Raw genomic sequence first — 14110 nt, forward strand, 5'->3', positions numbered from 1 at the left:
CTACCCGCTTTTTCATGTTTTACTCATCATGAAAAACCCATAGTTAGATTCATAATAAAACCTAAATACACTGGGCTGGAGAATGACATTTGGATTTTAATCTGTGCACAATGCGTTTAAAACCCCGACATATTGGCTCATAAACCCATCAACATACTCTAGTAATCTGGTAATTTATCCATGGCAGGTTTTAGATTTTGCCAACCGGATACGCTCCATCACAAACCATCATTGTATTACGTAGTCACAGCACCTTACTTTAATTCCAAGAAGCAATATGATATTTTACCTTTAGTATGTATCTAAAGGTACTATTACCTTTAGTATATATATATATATATATATATATATATATATATATATATATATATATATATATATATATATATATATATATATATATATATATATATATATATATCCATCAATTATGTTACATGCAGACCATGTTGTAAAGTTTGAATGAATTAATTTTTTTTTCTTCTTCAGAATGTTGGGCCTATACATTCGCCAATATTCCTAAAGAATGAAATGTGGATGATTCAGTTAGCCTAGCATTAATTCAGAGAAGAAAAAGAGAATAAAAATATTAAGAAATAAATAAAGAAAAAAAAAACAGAGAAGCCATTGAATATTCTGTAGGGTTCGTAATAAATACAACAACGAATTAAATGAAACAATGTTGATTGTAACAAGACTCCAGTATAGGCCTGCATTAACTTGCTCTTTTCCCTGTAATCTTCACTCTCAGAAGGTGTTTTTTTTCTTTGCAAAAAACAACAGCTTATCACTGGGGCAGTACCCTTAAAATTACCTTTGTACCCTTTTCACCCTTAAAAGGTGCATACCTTATGCTATATACATTTACAAATGTGTCCTTGTAAGGGTACTGCCCCAGTGACAAGCTCTTGTACCCCTTAAGGTAAAAAAAAAATGTTTTCTGAGAGTGTTTGGTTTACAGTCCAGGGCTGCATTTATTATATTGTGAGCAAAGTTGATCGTAGAGACCACTGGTGGCAATTTTTTAGTAATTGCAGCCCATATCTCTAACCAGATGCCAACAATCAAAAACATTGACTTTTGATTTACTAAACTGATTGAAATAAAAACTACATAAGACCAACATTATCATATACATTATACATAACATTAAAGACACAAAATCCCTGCAAGACATGTCTTGGCTTCAAGATAACAATTATTTTAAGGAGCTGTCCAATTAGATCACATTATTGGCTCTTAAAGTATCAGAGATGGCTGAATGGAGCCTTTCAGGGGCCAAGGGCGCGGGGAAGACCCTGCTGCACAGCTTCTCTGCAGAAGGTCAAAATGATCTGGCCCTTTCACAGAGCCCATGTCACTTGCATCCAATCAGGGAAGTGAATAGAACCAAATGAGAGGTTTCATAAGCTCCTTTTGCTGGTGCAATTCTTATTCTTAGTTAGACTCAGCATGCATTTGATCCTGTGGAGCCAAATTTATATCCGTGACATGAAAGGAGCTCATTTTCTTCCTTTTCATTGCTGATTCATATTGTAGCATTCAAGCGACTGGATGAGCGTTTTTTTCACATGGAAGGTGAAACTCCGCCCCATACCAGAAACAAGCTCTTTAAAATGTCAGTAAAGGTTTAATCTGAACAAAATTATAAATGCAACACTTTTGTTTTTGCTCCCATTTTTCATGAGCTGAACTAACTTTTTCTATGTACACAAAAAGTCTCCCCTCAATTTTTTTCTCAAATCTGTCTAAATCTGTGTTAGTGAGCACTTCTCCTTTGCTGAGATAATCAGAGTTTCTGAATATTGGCAGGAACTGGAACGCGCAATTGTATAAGTCGATTCAGAACATCCCAAACATGCTCAATGGGTGACATATCAGGTGAGTATGCTGGCCATGCAAGAACTGGAATGTTTTCAAGGAACCGTGTAAAGATCCTTGCAGCATGGAGCTGTGCATTCATGAGGTGATGTTCATGGTTTAATGGCACAACAATCCCCTCAGGATCTCGTCACGTTGTCTATGTGCATTCAGAATGCCATCAATAAAATGCACCTGTGTTCGATGTCTAGAACATAACATCCTGATATGCCACGCCTGCGGGGTGGATGGATCATCTCGGCAAAAGAGAAGTGCTCACTAACACAGATTTTGACAGATTTGTGAACAATATTTGAAATAAAATGTCTTTTGTGTACATAGAAAAAATCTTAGATCTCTGAGTTCAGCTAATGACAAATGGGGAAAAAACAAAAGTGTTGCATTTATAATTTTCTTCAGTGTATAATGTCCACTAACTTATTGATGTTACAAATGACACGCTCATTAATCTATGAGGGCCAATTAAAGAAAGAATGATTAACCATCACATTGTTTATCATTTGATCATTTTTAGACTGAGAATAGTGTTATGTATCATATATTTTTATTATTTATAAAAATATATGATTCATAAAAAACAGCTATTGCTCTATTTATGTAAATCAGCACAACCCACTCTTAAAAACACCTGAATTTTTACACTATGAATTAAAAACATTTAAACTAAAAAAGCACACTTGCACTTTTTTTTAAAGTCACACTGACTTTAATTCTTAATTTATGAACAGCTGTATCAGAGTTTTGAGTTTTAAAATTGACACATAAATATATGATCTAAATTGACTGAGGAGTTGTTATAAGAAAAACGATTCTGCTCTGACACCTAGTGGTTTGAATGATCACTTGCACTTAAGGGACCCGACGCGCTATTTTATTTATTTATTTATTTATTTATTTATTTTTCACGTCTACTTCAGTGGACACGTTTTTGTCGGAGAGTAAATTTTTTGAATAGACACATTTAAAAGTCTTGACTGACAAAAAAACCAAACAAAGCAACAACAAAACAAAAAAACAACTCTTAAAATATCCACTATAACTGCCCAAATGCCCACACAACATACCCCAGAGCAGTGCATATTGTCACATGATTACATATCGGCAATCTGCCCTTAAACAGTCTAAAATATAAAAATTTCATCTAAATATAAACAGTTAAAAAATATTAAAGGTAGTGTACAAATACACTTATACTTAACCATTTTGCCACACACATGTTGTGTACAAATTAGTTTAAATTAGTGACATTTATGAAAAATACACTTAAAAATACTGGTCCGAAACCAGTTCAAACGCGTTTTTAATTATGTACACAGATTAAATAAAGTAAATAATTTCGATTGCTATTTTCCACTTCAGCCACCAGATGACAGCATCTGAATAATGCAGAAAGGCCAAACGACGTAATTCTCATCACTTTCACCGTTAGTTACAGACAACTATTAAACATATTATTTAATATATTGAACACACTTCAATGACATACTTTAAACATGTTTATTGGTGAAGGTCTAACAAATATAATGTATAGCCTATACGTTTTTTATAAATCAAAAATTGTTGATGCATTATAAACTGTTAAGACAAAGCAGCCTATACTCAATTATATACTTATTGAAAATAATGTAGGCAATACGTTACACACATTTCAAGCATATTTAGAACTCTTTGAGCAGATCGGTGGGCTACAGTGTGTCAATCATCCACTAATCGCTGTGTGTGCAGTGGCCCCTTTAAATGAGCGCCGGGTACTTCACTGAACGGGTACCAGAAGATGTAGGTTATTAAACCGCGGATGCTTTTGTTTTCTTCCCAAATGTGGATCATAATAACGTTCTAAACGGCAACCTTGGCTACAGAATCAGTCATTAAGCTTCTGAGATCCAGTGATCTTCGACGCACCTCCACTTGTTCATCCTGTCTGCGTATCTACACTCGGCATCGCATAAGGACGAAGAAGGTCAAGATAAAATGTATCGCTGTAATTTTTTTGCGAAGAAAATGACAACTGGAGAGGTTTGCTATTCGAGGCATCGAAGAGCAAAAGCAACTTGAACGCCTGGAAAACAGAGAGGACCAGTCGCGTAATGTCCTCCTCCTCATCCCGTCTGTTTTCCTGGGATCGAGCATCTCTGAGCCGCTTCAGCAGTCGGAGCAGCGCGATGCTCAACGTGCGAATTAAAGGGACGGGAGGTGCGATTTTTTGATTTGTTCAAGTGTCCTCTGACAGACTCCTCCTGTGCTACCCGGAGACCATGTGGCCAAGCCCACTGGGATGAGATAGGTACTAGTACCAGCAGAGGAACTCTATATAAAGGCTGACATAGTTTGGAGGAACAGTTGCTGCTGGTCTTTAGCATTCGGGTCTTACAAGTAGAAGAGTGGAACACATTGAAAGACACAAAGAATCATGTCTCACGCCTGGGGTTATGGACCAAACGACGGTAAGATCAGGTTATCAAATAAAGTCTTTAGTAAATATTCAGAATTAAAATGTGATTGTTGCTAGATTAATTTCAAATAGCCTATAATTTAGCAGTCACGTTTTTTGTTGTTGTTTTACATTCATCTACCATGAAAAACACTAACGCAAAATCTTTAAAAAGTGACCAAAGAATATAGTTATCTTGATGCATTATGATTCATTAAGTATCTCTATGAGGAAAAGTAATTATTTAATATTATTAAATGACAGAAAATCAGATGAATTGTGGCAAACTGCAATGCAAATAAAAGGTTTTGTCTGGTAACCTTAAATAAAAAAGACAGAGATATAACTGAAACAACCTTTAGGTTACACTGATGACAATTATTTCTAAATGTCAAATCAGCTATAAAAGCTCCTCAAGAAAACAGCTGCAGCATTCACTTATTACAGTGTACATTTGCTGACCTTGAATCTGGCAAGGAATGTAAACACACTTTTGTTGTGCATCCGCACTACGTTTTTATCTTCATATGCTCGGCTTTTCATCTTTTTCTCTCGCTCTGTCATTTCAGGGCCAGAAACGTGGGGGGAAAGCTTTCCCATTGCAAATGGACCCAGGCAGTCTCCCATTGATATCGTACCCACCCAAGCACAACATGACCCTTCTCTGAAGAGTCTCAAATTGAAGTATGACCCCGCCACCGCTAAGGGCATCCTCAACAATGGCCATTCATTCCAAGTGGATTTCACTGATGACGACAACAGCTCAAGTTAGTCTACTACTGCTTTCTGTGCTTATTTTCAACCTTTTAAAGCAATTAATAATATACAGCTGAGAATGTCATTATTTATTTGCATTTTACCTTGGCATAGTCAACTATCTATCAACATGGAGATTTGGTCAGGGCAAGTTTTGGCTACACTTTATGAGCATGTCCTAAAATATATTTTGTCCTGGAACCCATAACAAGTATAAATCTGCACGTTTTTTTTATTTATTTTTTTTTAAATGAAAGGAGAAGGATCATTTCATTCTGTAAACCAAACAGTTCAATATTCAGCTGTGAAAGTCTTACCACACTTTCTCCTTTCTTTTTTCAATCCATTCAGCACTAACATAGCAAGTCCAGGGCGACTAAAGTCCTCTCCATCTCAGACAGCAAGGCTTACATGAACGTATGAACTCGTGAATTTCTATTATCGTGTCATTGTACGCTAGAAATTGGCCTCTGACGGAAATTCCTTTCAGCTTACTCCAATTTATCTACATGCAGTCTTCAAAATGGTGCGAAACTGTTATGTGAGCGCTGAATGTGGATGTGTCCCTTCCTCTGCTAGTGGAAATCAGGGACTTAGAGCTCTGTGTACTCAAGTGCCAATTTATTCTATTATGAGAGAAAGAATAGAGCCACATATCAATGCTGTATGCCACGGTCGCTCAATGAGAGCAACATGTGCTGAATTTTAATGACCATTTGAAGAGGGGACACACACATATGCTCAGAAAAGATATGTTTTAATGAATGCACATAAACACTATTAACTAAAACTAACAAATAACACTTTCTGCATACAAACTGCTTGCTGAAAAGAGATAAAAGAAGTAGCTAATTGATATATTAAGGGGTGAATATTGAACTTCACAAATAATATAGTAGTGCACCCACGTTAACATTGGCAAACAGACAAACTTTCAGTCTACCAAGTTGAAAGAAGAGAAGATTACAAGTCATTAAGGATGCATATTATATATTTCTACAATATGATCGGATGTTTTAATTCATTCTTTTTATTATTGAATAATTCATTTTAATAATTTAATTTATTAGCATATTGTAATTATTGCCAGGAATTTCCACATCCTAATAAGGAATCTCTAAATGAATATCCAATTTTTATAATGTACATTATAATATTCCGATGCCTGAATTCACTGGATGACAATTTGAAGGATTTGTTATTGGCCATAGAATGTAACTAATATCTGCTTATCAGTATCATCCAACATTATACGCTATATTTAATACTAATGAGATTGAATCTGAAATACACTTTTACTAATTAAAAGAAACAACTGAATGATTGGAATAATTGTTTGTGTGTGTAGCTCTGGCTGGAGGCCCCGTGACAGGGATATACAGGTTGAGACAGTTCCATTTCCATTGGGGAAGCAGTGATGACAAGGGCTCAGAGCACACTATCGCTGGAACCAAGTTCCCCTGTGAGGTAATGAGGCTTTCTCACTCTTGCTCCCAGTACCACAACTGAAGCAACCCTCATTCTTCTGTGTTGGGTTCTACACACACACACACACACACACACACACACACACACACACACACACACACACACACACACACACACACACACACACACACACACACACACACACACACACACACACACACACACACACACACACACACACACACACACACACACACGTCGTGTTTCCATGTTTTATGGGGACTTTCCATAGGCGTAATGGATTTCATACTGTACAAACTGTACATCCTATCCCCCTACACTGCCCCTGCCCCTAAACCTACCCATCACAGAAAACATTCTGCATTTTTACTTTCTCAAAAAAACTCCTTCTGTATGATTTATAAGATGTTTTCCTCATGGGGACCTAAAAATGTCCCCACAAGGACAAGGATTTCGAATATTGCCATCTTTGTGGGGACATTTTGTCCCCATAACGTAGGGATTACCAGGCCACACACACGCACGCACGCATGCACGCACGCACGCACGCACGCACGCACGCACGCACACACACACACACACACACACACAGAGTTCTATTTCTTAAACGTCTCTCCCTTATAGCTCACTGCTCATGAATATTCTTGATGTTCTCTCATGAATTTGTAAAACCCCTCTTTTATATAGGCCAAGATATTACTGTAAGCAAATTCAGTCGTTTTTTTCCCCTTCGCATATGCTGACTGTTTCATAACTCGTCTCCTCCCTTCTAAAGCTCCATCTCGTTCACTGGAACACTAAGTACCCAAACTTTGGAGAAGCTGCCAGTAAGCCTGATGGCCTTGCTGTGGTTGGAGTTTTTCTCAAGGTCAGGATTTTAGCCCAAATCATGTCATGCATTGCAGTGATTAAATGATAAAAAACGTTGGATATATTGTGTGGTTCTGTTTAACAGATTGGTTCTGCCAATCCAAGACTTCAGAAAGTTCTAGATGCTCTCGATGACATCAGATCAAAGGTACCAACAGTCATTTTTAGTTTTGTGAATTGGTATATTTTCTCTCTAGCTCTCAGATTTTTTCTTCTTCCACAATACGTCTTGTTTGTTCTTCAGGGCAGACAGACTACATTTGCTAACTTTGACCCTAAAACCTTGCTGCCCACCTCTCTGGATTTCTGGACTTATGATGGGTCTCTGACCACGCCCCCTTTGCTGGAGAGTGTCACCTGGATTGTTCTGAAAGAGCCAATCAGTGTTAGTCCTGCTCAGGTACTTAATGCATTCCTTCACACTCTTGTTTGTGTACTTACGATTACAGGCCGAGACATCTACATCTATCTTTAGTATCTTATGCTAATTTGAATCATCATTACACGATTTTGTCCAATTAATTCAGAAGTTGAACATGTTTGGTAAAGTTTCGCCACTCAAGTTGATACAAAAGTGAATAAATACCTAAACAAATACTGTCTGCTTGCATGCTAGCACAAATTAGGTCTCAACATTTAACGTCACTCCTACTTTGAAACTGGGAGGGTCAGCGCTCCAGGTTTCTGCTTCTATAAGATTACTTTATCTTAAATATATTGCTTGCCTGACAGCCAGTATCATGTTTAAGTCAGGCTTATGCCTTTAAGATAGAAGCCTACACCCATGCATTCAGTACTGGAGAGGAATTAGGACAGTCTAAATACTGTTATGGCAATATTAAAGATCAATTAACGGCAATTTAGCAATTTAATTATAATTTTGAAGAAAAAAAGTAAAAAAGTATTCTACACCAACCCAAAAATTCTGGACACACTGGGTACATTTTTTAAAAACTTTTGAAATAACTAAATATATTCAGATTATTATAATATACACTAATGTTAGTACATTTCTATTGTATTCAATTCAGTACCAAATCAGCATATTAGAATAATAATGCTGAAAATTCAGCTTTTCCATCGCAGGAATAAATTGCATTTTTAAATGTATTGAAATAGAAAACAATTATTCTGAATTGTAATAATATTTCACAATCTTATTGCTTTTCTCTGTATTTTAATGAAATAAATGTAGCCTTCGCTGTAAAAAAAAAAAAAAAAAAGATTTTTTTTTTTTTTTTTTTTTTTACAGTGTTGGGAAACATGGGATTTCTTTCAAAAATATTTAAAAAATTGATCAACCCCACATGTTTGAGCTAGTGTACACTTGTTCTCCATTAAGGTGACATTACTACCATACTACCATACTACTTAGCTCCAACAACTAAAAGATTGCATTGCACACACATCATCGCATGTGTTAATCATTTTATCTTCATGCTCCGGTGTAGCACAATTATTAAGAAGTTTTAAAGCTTGCCTTGACAATTCTGCATCAGCAGGACCATATATAGAGTGACATTATGCTTTCAAAAATGACTCTACTCATTACCTGTCCCTGGTGTAGGCAGCGCTGTTAGCCGGCAGGGGTTATTTTAGTCTCCAGTGGTTAGTCAGAATAGTCTAACGGCTGCACAGGAACTCTGGCAAGTGCTCTATGAATGTGCATGGAGCTAAATATAGTAAATATAGGGTGTAATAAGGCTTTGCAAGACTGCCAACAACACACTAAACACCACAATCCAAGAGAAAACAATCTAACTGTCTCTCTCTCTCTCTCTCTCTCTCTCTCTCTCTCTCTCTCTCTCTCTCTCTCTCTCTCTCTCTCTCTCTCTCTCTCTCTCTCTCTCTCTCTCTCTCTCTCTCTCTTTCTTTAGATGGCTAAATTCCGTAGCCTGCTGTTCACTCCGGAAGGAGAGACACCTTGCTGCATGGTTGACAACTACAGACCCCCTCAACCTCTCAAGGGACGCAAAGTCCGTGCATCCTTTAAGTAAACAGCAGTATCGAAGCCACAGCCTCCCACTTGCCTTCTGATCATGGTGCTTTTGACTGGTTCACAAAAACATTCCCTGTGAAATTGCTACTGAAACATCACCGTATTTGTTCTCAATCCAGGCCCTTGCTTACATCGCAGTGTTGATAACAAGAAAGTTGGATCTAATCTTCTAAAACTGTCTGTCTGTCATAAATGCCCATATTGATATTTAACATTAGGAATAATATTTATAATGTTTAAACTGTGGTTAAGTACCTACATTTCCCTACATTGTTCCCTAAACTGGACAAAAAGGAGACTATTTAAATCCCAGGTCATTTTTGATCGCTTTTCTTTGCGCTTTATAGGTACACGTTCTAGCTTTGTGGAATTGCACTATACTCCATGTTATTCAATAGGAAAGACATTATGGTTTGGGTTTATTGCAATGTGTGAACATATCAGTTAAATGTGTGAATGACCGGATGTGTTGAAGCCGAAATACCTTCAGGAACACACTTACTAAATGCAATAAGTTGTCAAAGTGATTCACTATTTATAAAGAGGAATTTCAAGGGATTGGCTTTTAAAGATTGTTTCTAAGAATGATGTAACATGATTTTCTGCCATAGGTACTTTAATAAGAATTTTTTAGAATTAAAATTTAATTGAGCATTATTGCAAACAAATAGCCTGTTATATGTAAGCAATCATGTATTAGGAATTTTATCAGCAATAAATAAATATATTTTAAACTAGACTTCCTGTGATTGTTTTCTTTTCATTGTACAATGCACGATGCAAACTGATGTTGAGATCAGCTTTAATACAGAATTGACATTTTGTTAACGCAATGCAATACGATCAAATATATTATTATTAATTTATAATATCAGAATTTATTATTAATTTTACTTAAATTTTAGGGGGATGTTTTTGAAAGAATTAATACTTTTATTCAGATGCATTAACTTGATCAAATGTGTCAGAAAACGCATTTATAATACAATATATATAAAAGCCTTAAAAATCTATTATATATTTTTTAAATTTTCTCTTCATCAAAGAAAAAATTGTTTCACTATGTCCACACAAAAATATATTATTACCTTATTGCCTTCTTCCCATAATGCATCCTGGTGCCAAGTGTTCCCTTGGTAAGCGACACACTCACCCACACTCACCTGGCCATCCACGTGATATAAAATAAAACGTGATTCCTCGGACCAGGCCACCTTCTTCCATTGCTCCGTGGTCCAGTTCGGATGCTCATGTGCCCCCTTTTGGTGCTTTCGGTGGTGAACTGCGATGCACTGTATATTCTGACACCTTCGTATCAGAACCAGCATTAACTTCTTGAGCAATTTGAGCTACAGTAGCTTGTATGTTTGATTGGACTACACGGGCCAGCCTTCGCTACCCAGGTGCTTCAATGAGCCTTGGCCGCCCATGACTGTTCCTTTCTTGGGCCACTTTTGATAGACACTGACTTCTGCAGACCATGAACACCCAAGAGCTGCAGTTTTGGAGATGCTCTGACCCAGTCGTCTAGCCATCACAGTTTGGCCCTTGTCAAAATTGCTTAACTCCTTCCGTTTGCCCATGCTTCTACATCAACTTTGAGGACAAAATGTTCACTTACTACCAAATATATTCCACCCAGTAACAGATGCCTTGATGAAGAGGTAATCAGTGTTAATCACTTCACCTGACATAATGTTACGTCTGATCGGTATTTATACTAATACCTTAACAATTCACATTGTACAAATTCAAGGGATAGTTCACAAACAAAGAAAATTCTGCCATCATCCTTGTTTTATACAAAACCTGTATGAGTTTCTTTCTTCTCTTTGAACTAAAACGAAGATATTCTGAAGAATGTTAGTTACCAGTTGACGGTAGCCATTGACTCACAGTAGAAAAAAGTCAATGGCTACCATCAACTTTCTTCAAAATATCTTGTTTTGTGTTCATCAGACGAAAGACATGTTTGGAACAACTTAAGGGCTAGTAATTTAATTTTCATTTTTGGGTGAACTATCCCTTTAACATTGAGTATTATGAACAATCATAAAGTAACAATCAGCAATAAAATAACTATAAATCAACATTTCAAATCAACCCGCAATTCAATAACATTCAAGATCAGTTTCTTGCACTTTTCGTCCTGAGCAAAAGAGTTAAATAACAGATCAGAGAAAAAACCTTACAGACTACCAAACTTTTGGGTTTTTACAAACTAAACATTCATTTAGTTTGGTCATTCTATATTTGTATATTTGTCAAAAGGCCATGCAAAAAGCAAAGCAGGTTTTCCTCATGCTAATTTCTGCTAACTGTGGTTTGAAGTAATTATCAAGAACCATTTCAGCAGTAAAAGAGGAAATGTGTAATGTAAGAACATTCAAGATCAATATCTGTCAAGCACACTCTGGTCCATGTCAGTTCTGTGCTCTGTTATCATGGAGAAATAATGAGATCATTACCCAGAGATACTGTTATAGAGGCTCAGAGAGGCCTTTATCTTGGAAGCTGGCACATCACCACAGATGAGCGCAGTTTTGGATGCCAGTCAGTGTCTCATTAACACATGGCTAATGCTCTTTGTCAGTATCCAGCCTTACTTACGCAACCCATGCTTTGCTGAGGACACATGCTTATGGCGGTCTTGAATCTGGGTTGGCATCATCTATAGTGATAAAAAGCAGACAACATTTGCCTGCACAATCCACTGCAGTTGCCTTGCAGAGCAGACTTCAACACAAAATCTTCTTATGAGATTGAGTGATAAATTACTTGTTATTAGTAATTGCTTTCTATCTACAGCTTAGTACAGTTTGTCCAATGGCTGCTCTCACTAAAACATTCTGGCTCGAAAACAAACAGGAGGAATACAATGGCAAAACGGAGAAGGAATGTAGATGAACAGACTGAGATGGAGATGAGAGCACAGCATAACACTGAGATTTTCAGACAAACAGAGGATACAGACAGAGGATAAGGTGAAGCACACGCTTGAGATCAAAGGATATGGAGAGAACAAATAAAGGGAGGGAGGATGAGTCTGAAAAGAAGGATATGAAATGGCAGGGAGGACTAAAAAGAAAGTAGAAAGGAAACAAATATGAAGGGTCTTTTTCATTTGAGTATGTGTAACAATCACATGCTTACAAGTTTTAAAGCTGCTTTATGCCGTATAAATTAAACTGGTGGAAACACATAGTATTCCACACATGCAATCCATAAACAATACATACTATTAGCATCTTGCATATAATTAGACATATAGCAAAGCAAAAAGTGAAATACTTGATAGATAAGGCTGTTGCACATATCGCAGCAACGTCGCAGTCCGATTACTTCTGCATGACACCACAAATAATGCCACAGTGGCACGCTTCTACAGTCCCTCGAGAAGACCTGCTATTGTGTTACTTTTTCCATTACACCAATGGAAATCACAAAGCATGACGTCAATAAAATAAAAAAGAAATAACAAGACAAAACAAAATAAAGTATAGATAATAAAATATAAAAATAAATATTTATTTGTAAGTATTTAATTTTTTTTTAAAGGTCCCGTTCTTCGTGTGTTTTCGAAGCTTTGATTATGTTTACAGTATGCAATATAACATGAGTTCATGTTTCGCGTGTAAAATGTAAAAAAACTTTTCTATTTTTCACACAATTTACTTATCTGTCCACCGCTGTTTCCTCTGTCCTAAAAACGGCCTGATGATTTCCTTGTTCTATGAAGTCCCTCCTTCAGAAACACGTAACGAGTTCTGATTGGGCCAGCGCTTTCCGTGTTGTGATTGGACAGCAGCTTAGCGCACTTTGCCTGGAAAGGTCCCGCCTCTTACCATAATGGGGAGATGCAAGCGCTGAATGCGCGCTCTTCTCCACGTGGGAGAGCAACAAGACCCCCTATTTTGCGTGTTCTTGTGGGCGGAGGGTTAGTCAACAAACGGTTCTAGTGACGTCATTACATCCCTGCACTTCCTGCTGTAGTCCAAACCGGCCGTTCGCTGTATAGGCTCTGAAAGGGAACTTCTGTTAAATAAAATATCTCGCTTGGCATTGAACTTTGAGCTTTATAATTGTACAGGTATTATTTATGCTCTAACAGCAACATTACACACTAACTAAAGTTTGAAAGATGGAATCGCGAAGAATGGGACCTTTAAGAAAGAAAGAAAGAAAGAAAGAAAGAAAGAAAGAAAGAAAGAAAGAAAGAAAGAAAGAAAGAAAGAAAGAAAGAAAGAAAGAAAGAAAGAAAGAAAGAAAGAAAGAAAGAACACAACTAACAGTCAAAGGGATAGAATGAATCAGTGAGATCCTTTTTTTTTAATTATCTTAATAGTTCTGCAGAAATGAACAGCACCATTAGGAGAACTGTGGATAAGTGGTCTAGAATAAAGCCTCTTTACTCAAACAATAAAAGCATTGAAGAGTGGATTTCAGAGGACAGATCAGGTTCCTTTTCCCCAGGCTTTTGAAGTACCATCTGAGAACTCCACCAGTGCACCACCTGAACACGACTAGCAGAACAGGTCACTTTTTTCTCCTCGTGCAGGAGCACAGCTTAAACATTGTAGTAAAAGAGACATCAAATGAAAAGGTTTGAGGACTTTTTGTTCGGAGGCACTGGCCTTGATTTGGCCGGTATAAAACCTGTGAGTAGTAATCCATAATTTATTGTACCTGAGGTGCTGATCAATATACAACTGTGTTGGCATACA

At 36.9% G+C, this 14110-nt stretch overlaps 1 protein-coding gene across 1 annotated transcript; it reads left to right on the forward strand.

Moving 5' to 3' along the window:
* The first annotated feature begins 3658 nt into the window (after positions 1 to 3658).
* cahz (carbonic anhydrase) lies at positions 3659 to 10125 on the forward strand. Its single transcript, XM_067453675.1, has 7 exons — positions 3659 to 4325; positions 4882 to 5079; positions 6417 to 6535; positions 7293 to 7385; positions 7473 to 7535; positions 7632 to 7787; positions 9265 to 10125. Exons 1-7 carry the CDS (start codon positions 4292 to 4294, stop codon positions 9382 to 9384), a joined length of 783 nt encoding a protein of 260 aa, XP_067309776.1. The 5' UTR covers positions 3659 to 4291; the 3' UTR covers positions 9385 to 10125.
* Positions 10126 to 14110: the final 3985 nt, after the last annotated feature.

The sequence above is a fragment of the Pseudorasbora parva genome, chromosome 9 (genome assembly GCF_024679245.1).
Source record: "Pseudorasbora parva isolate DD20220531a chromosome 9, ASM2467924v1, whole genome shotgun sequence".
Taxonomy (NCBI): domain Eukaryota; kingdom Metazoa; phylum Chordata; class Actinopteri; order Cypriniformes; family Gobionidae; genus Pseudorasbora; species Pseudorasbora parva.

Excerpts from the sequence above, each read along its gene's own strand:
- cahz (XM_067453675.1), top strand. The coding sequence starts at position 4,292 with ATGTCTCACGCCTGGGGTTATGGACCAAACGACG. Across the intron at positions 4,326-4,881 it reads GGGTTATGGACCAAACGACG|GGCCAGAAACGTGGGGGGAA; the intron begins GTAAGATCAGGT and ends CTGTCATTTCAG. Across the intron at positions 7,788-9,264 it reads TCAGTGTTAGTCCTGCTCAG|ATGGCTAAATTCCGTAGCCT; the intron begins GTACTTAATGCA and ends CTCTTTCTTTAG.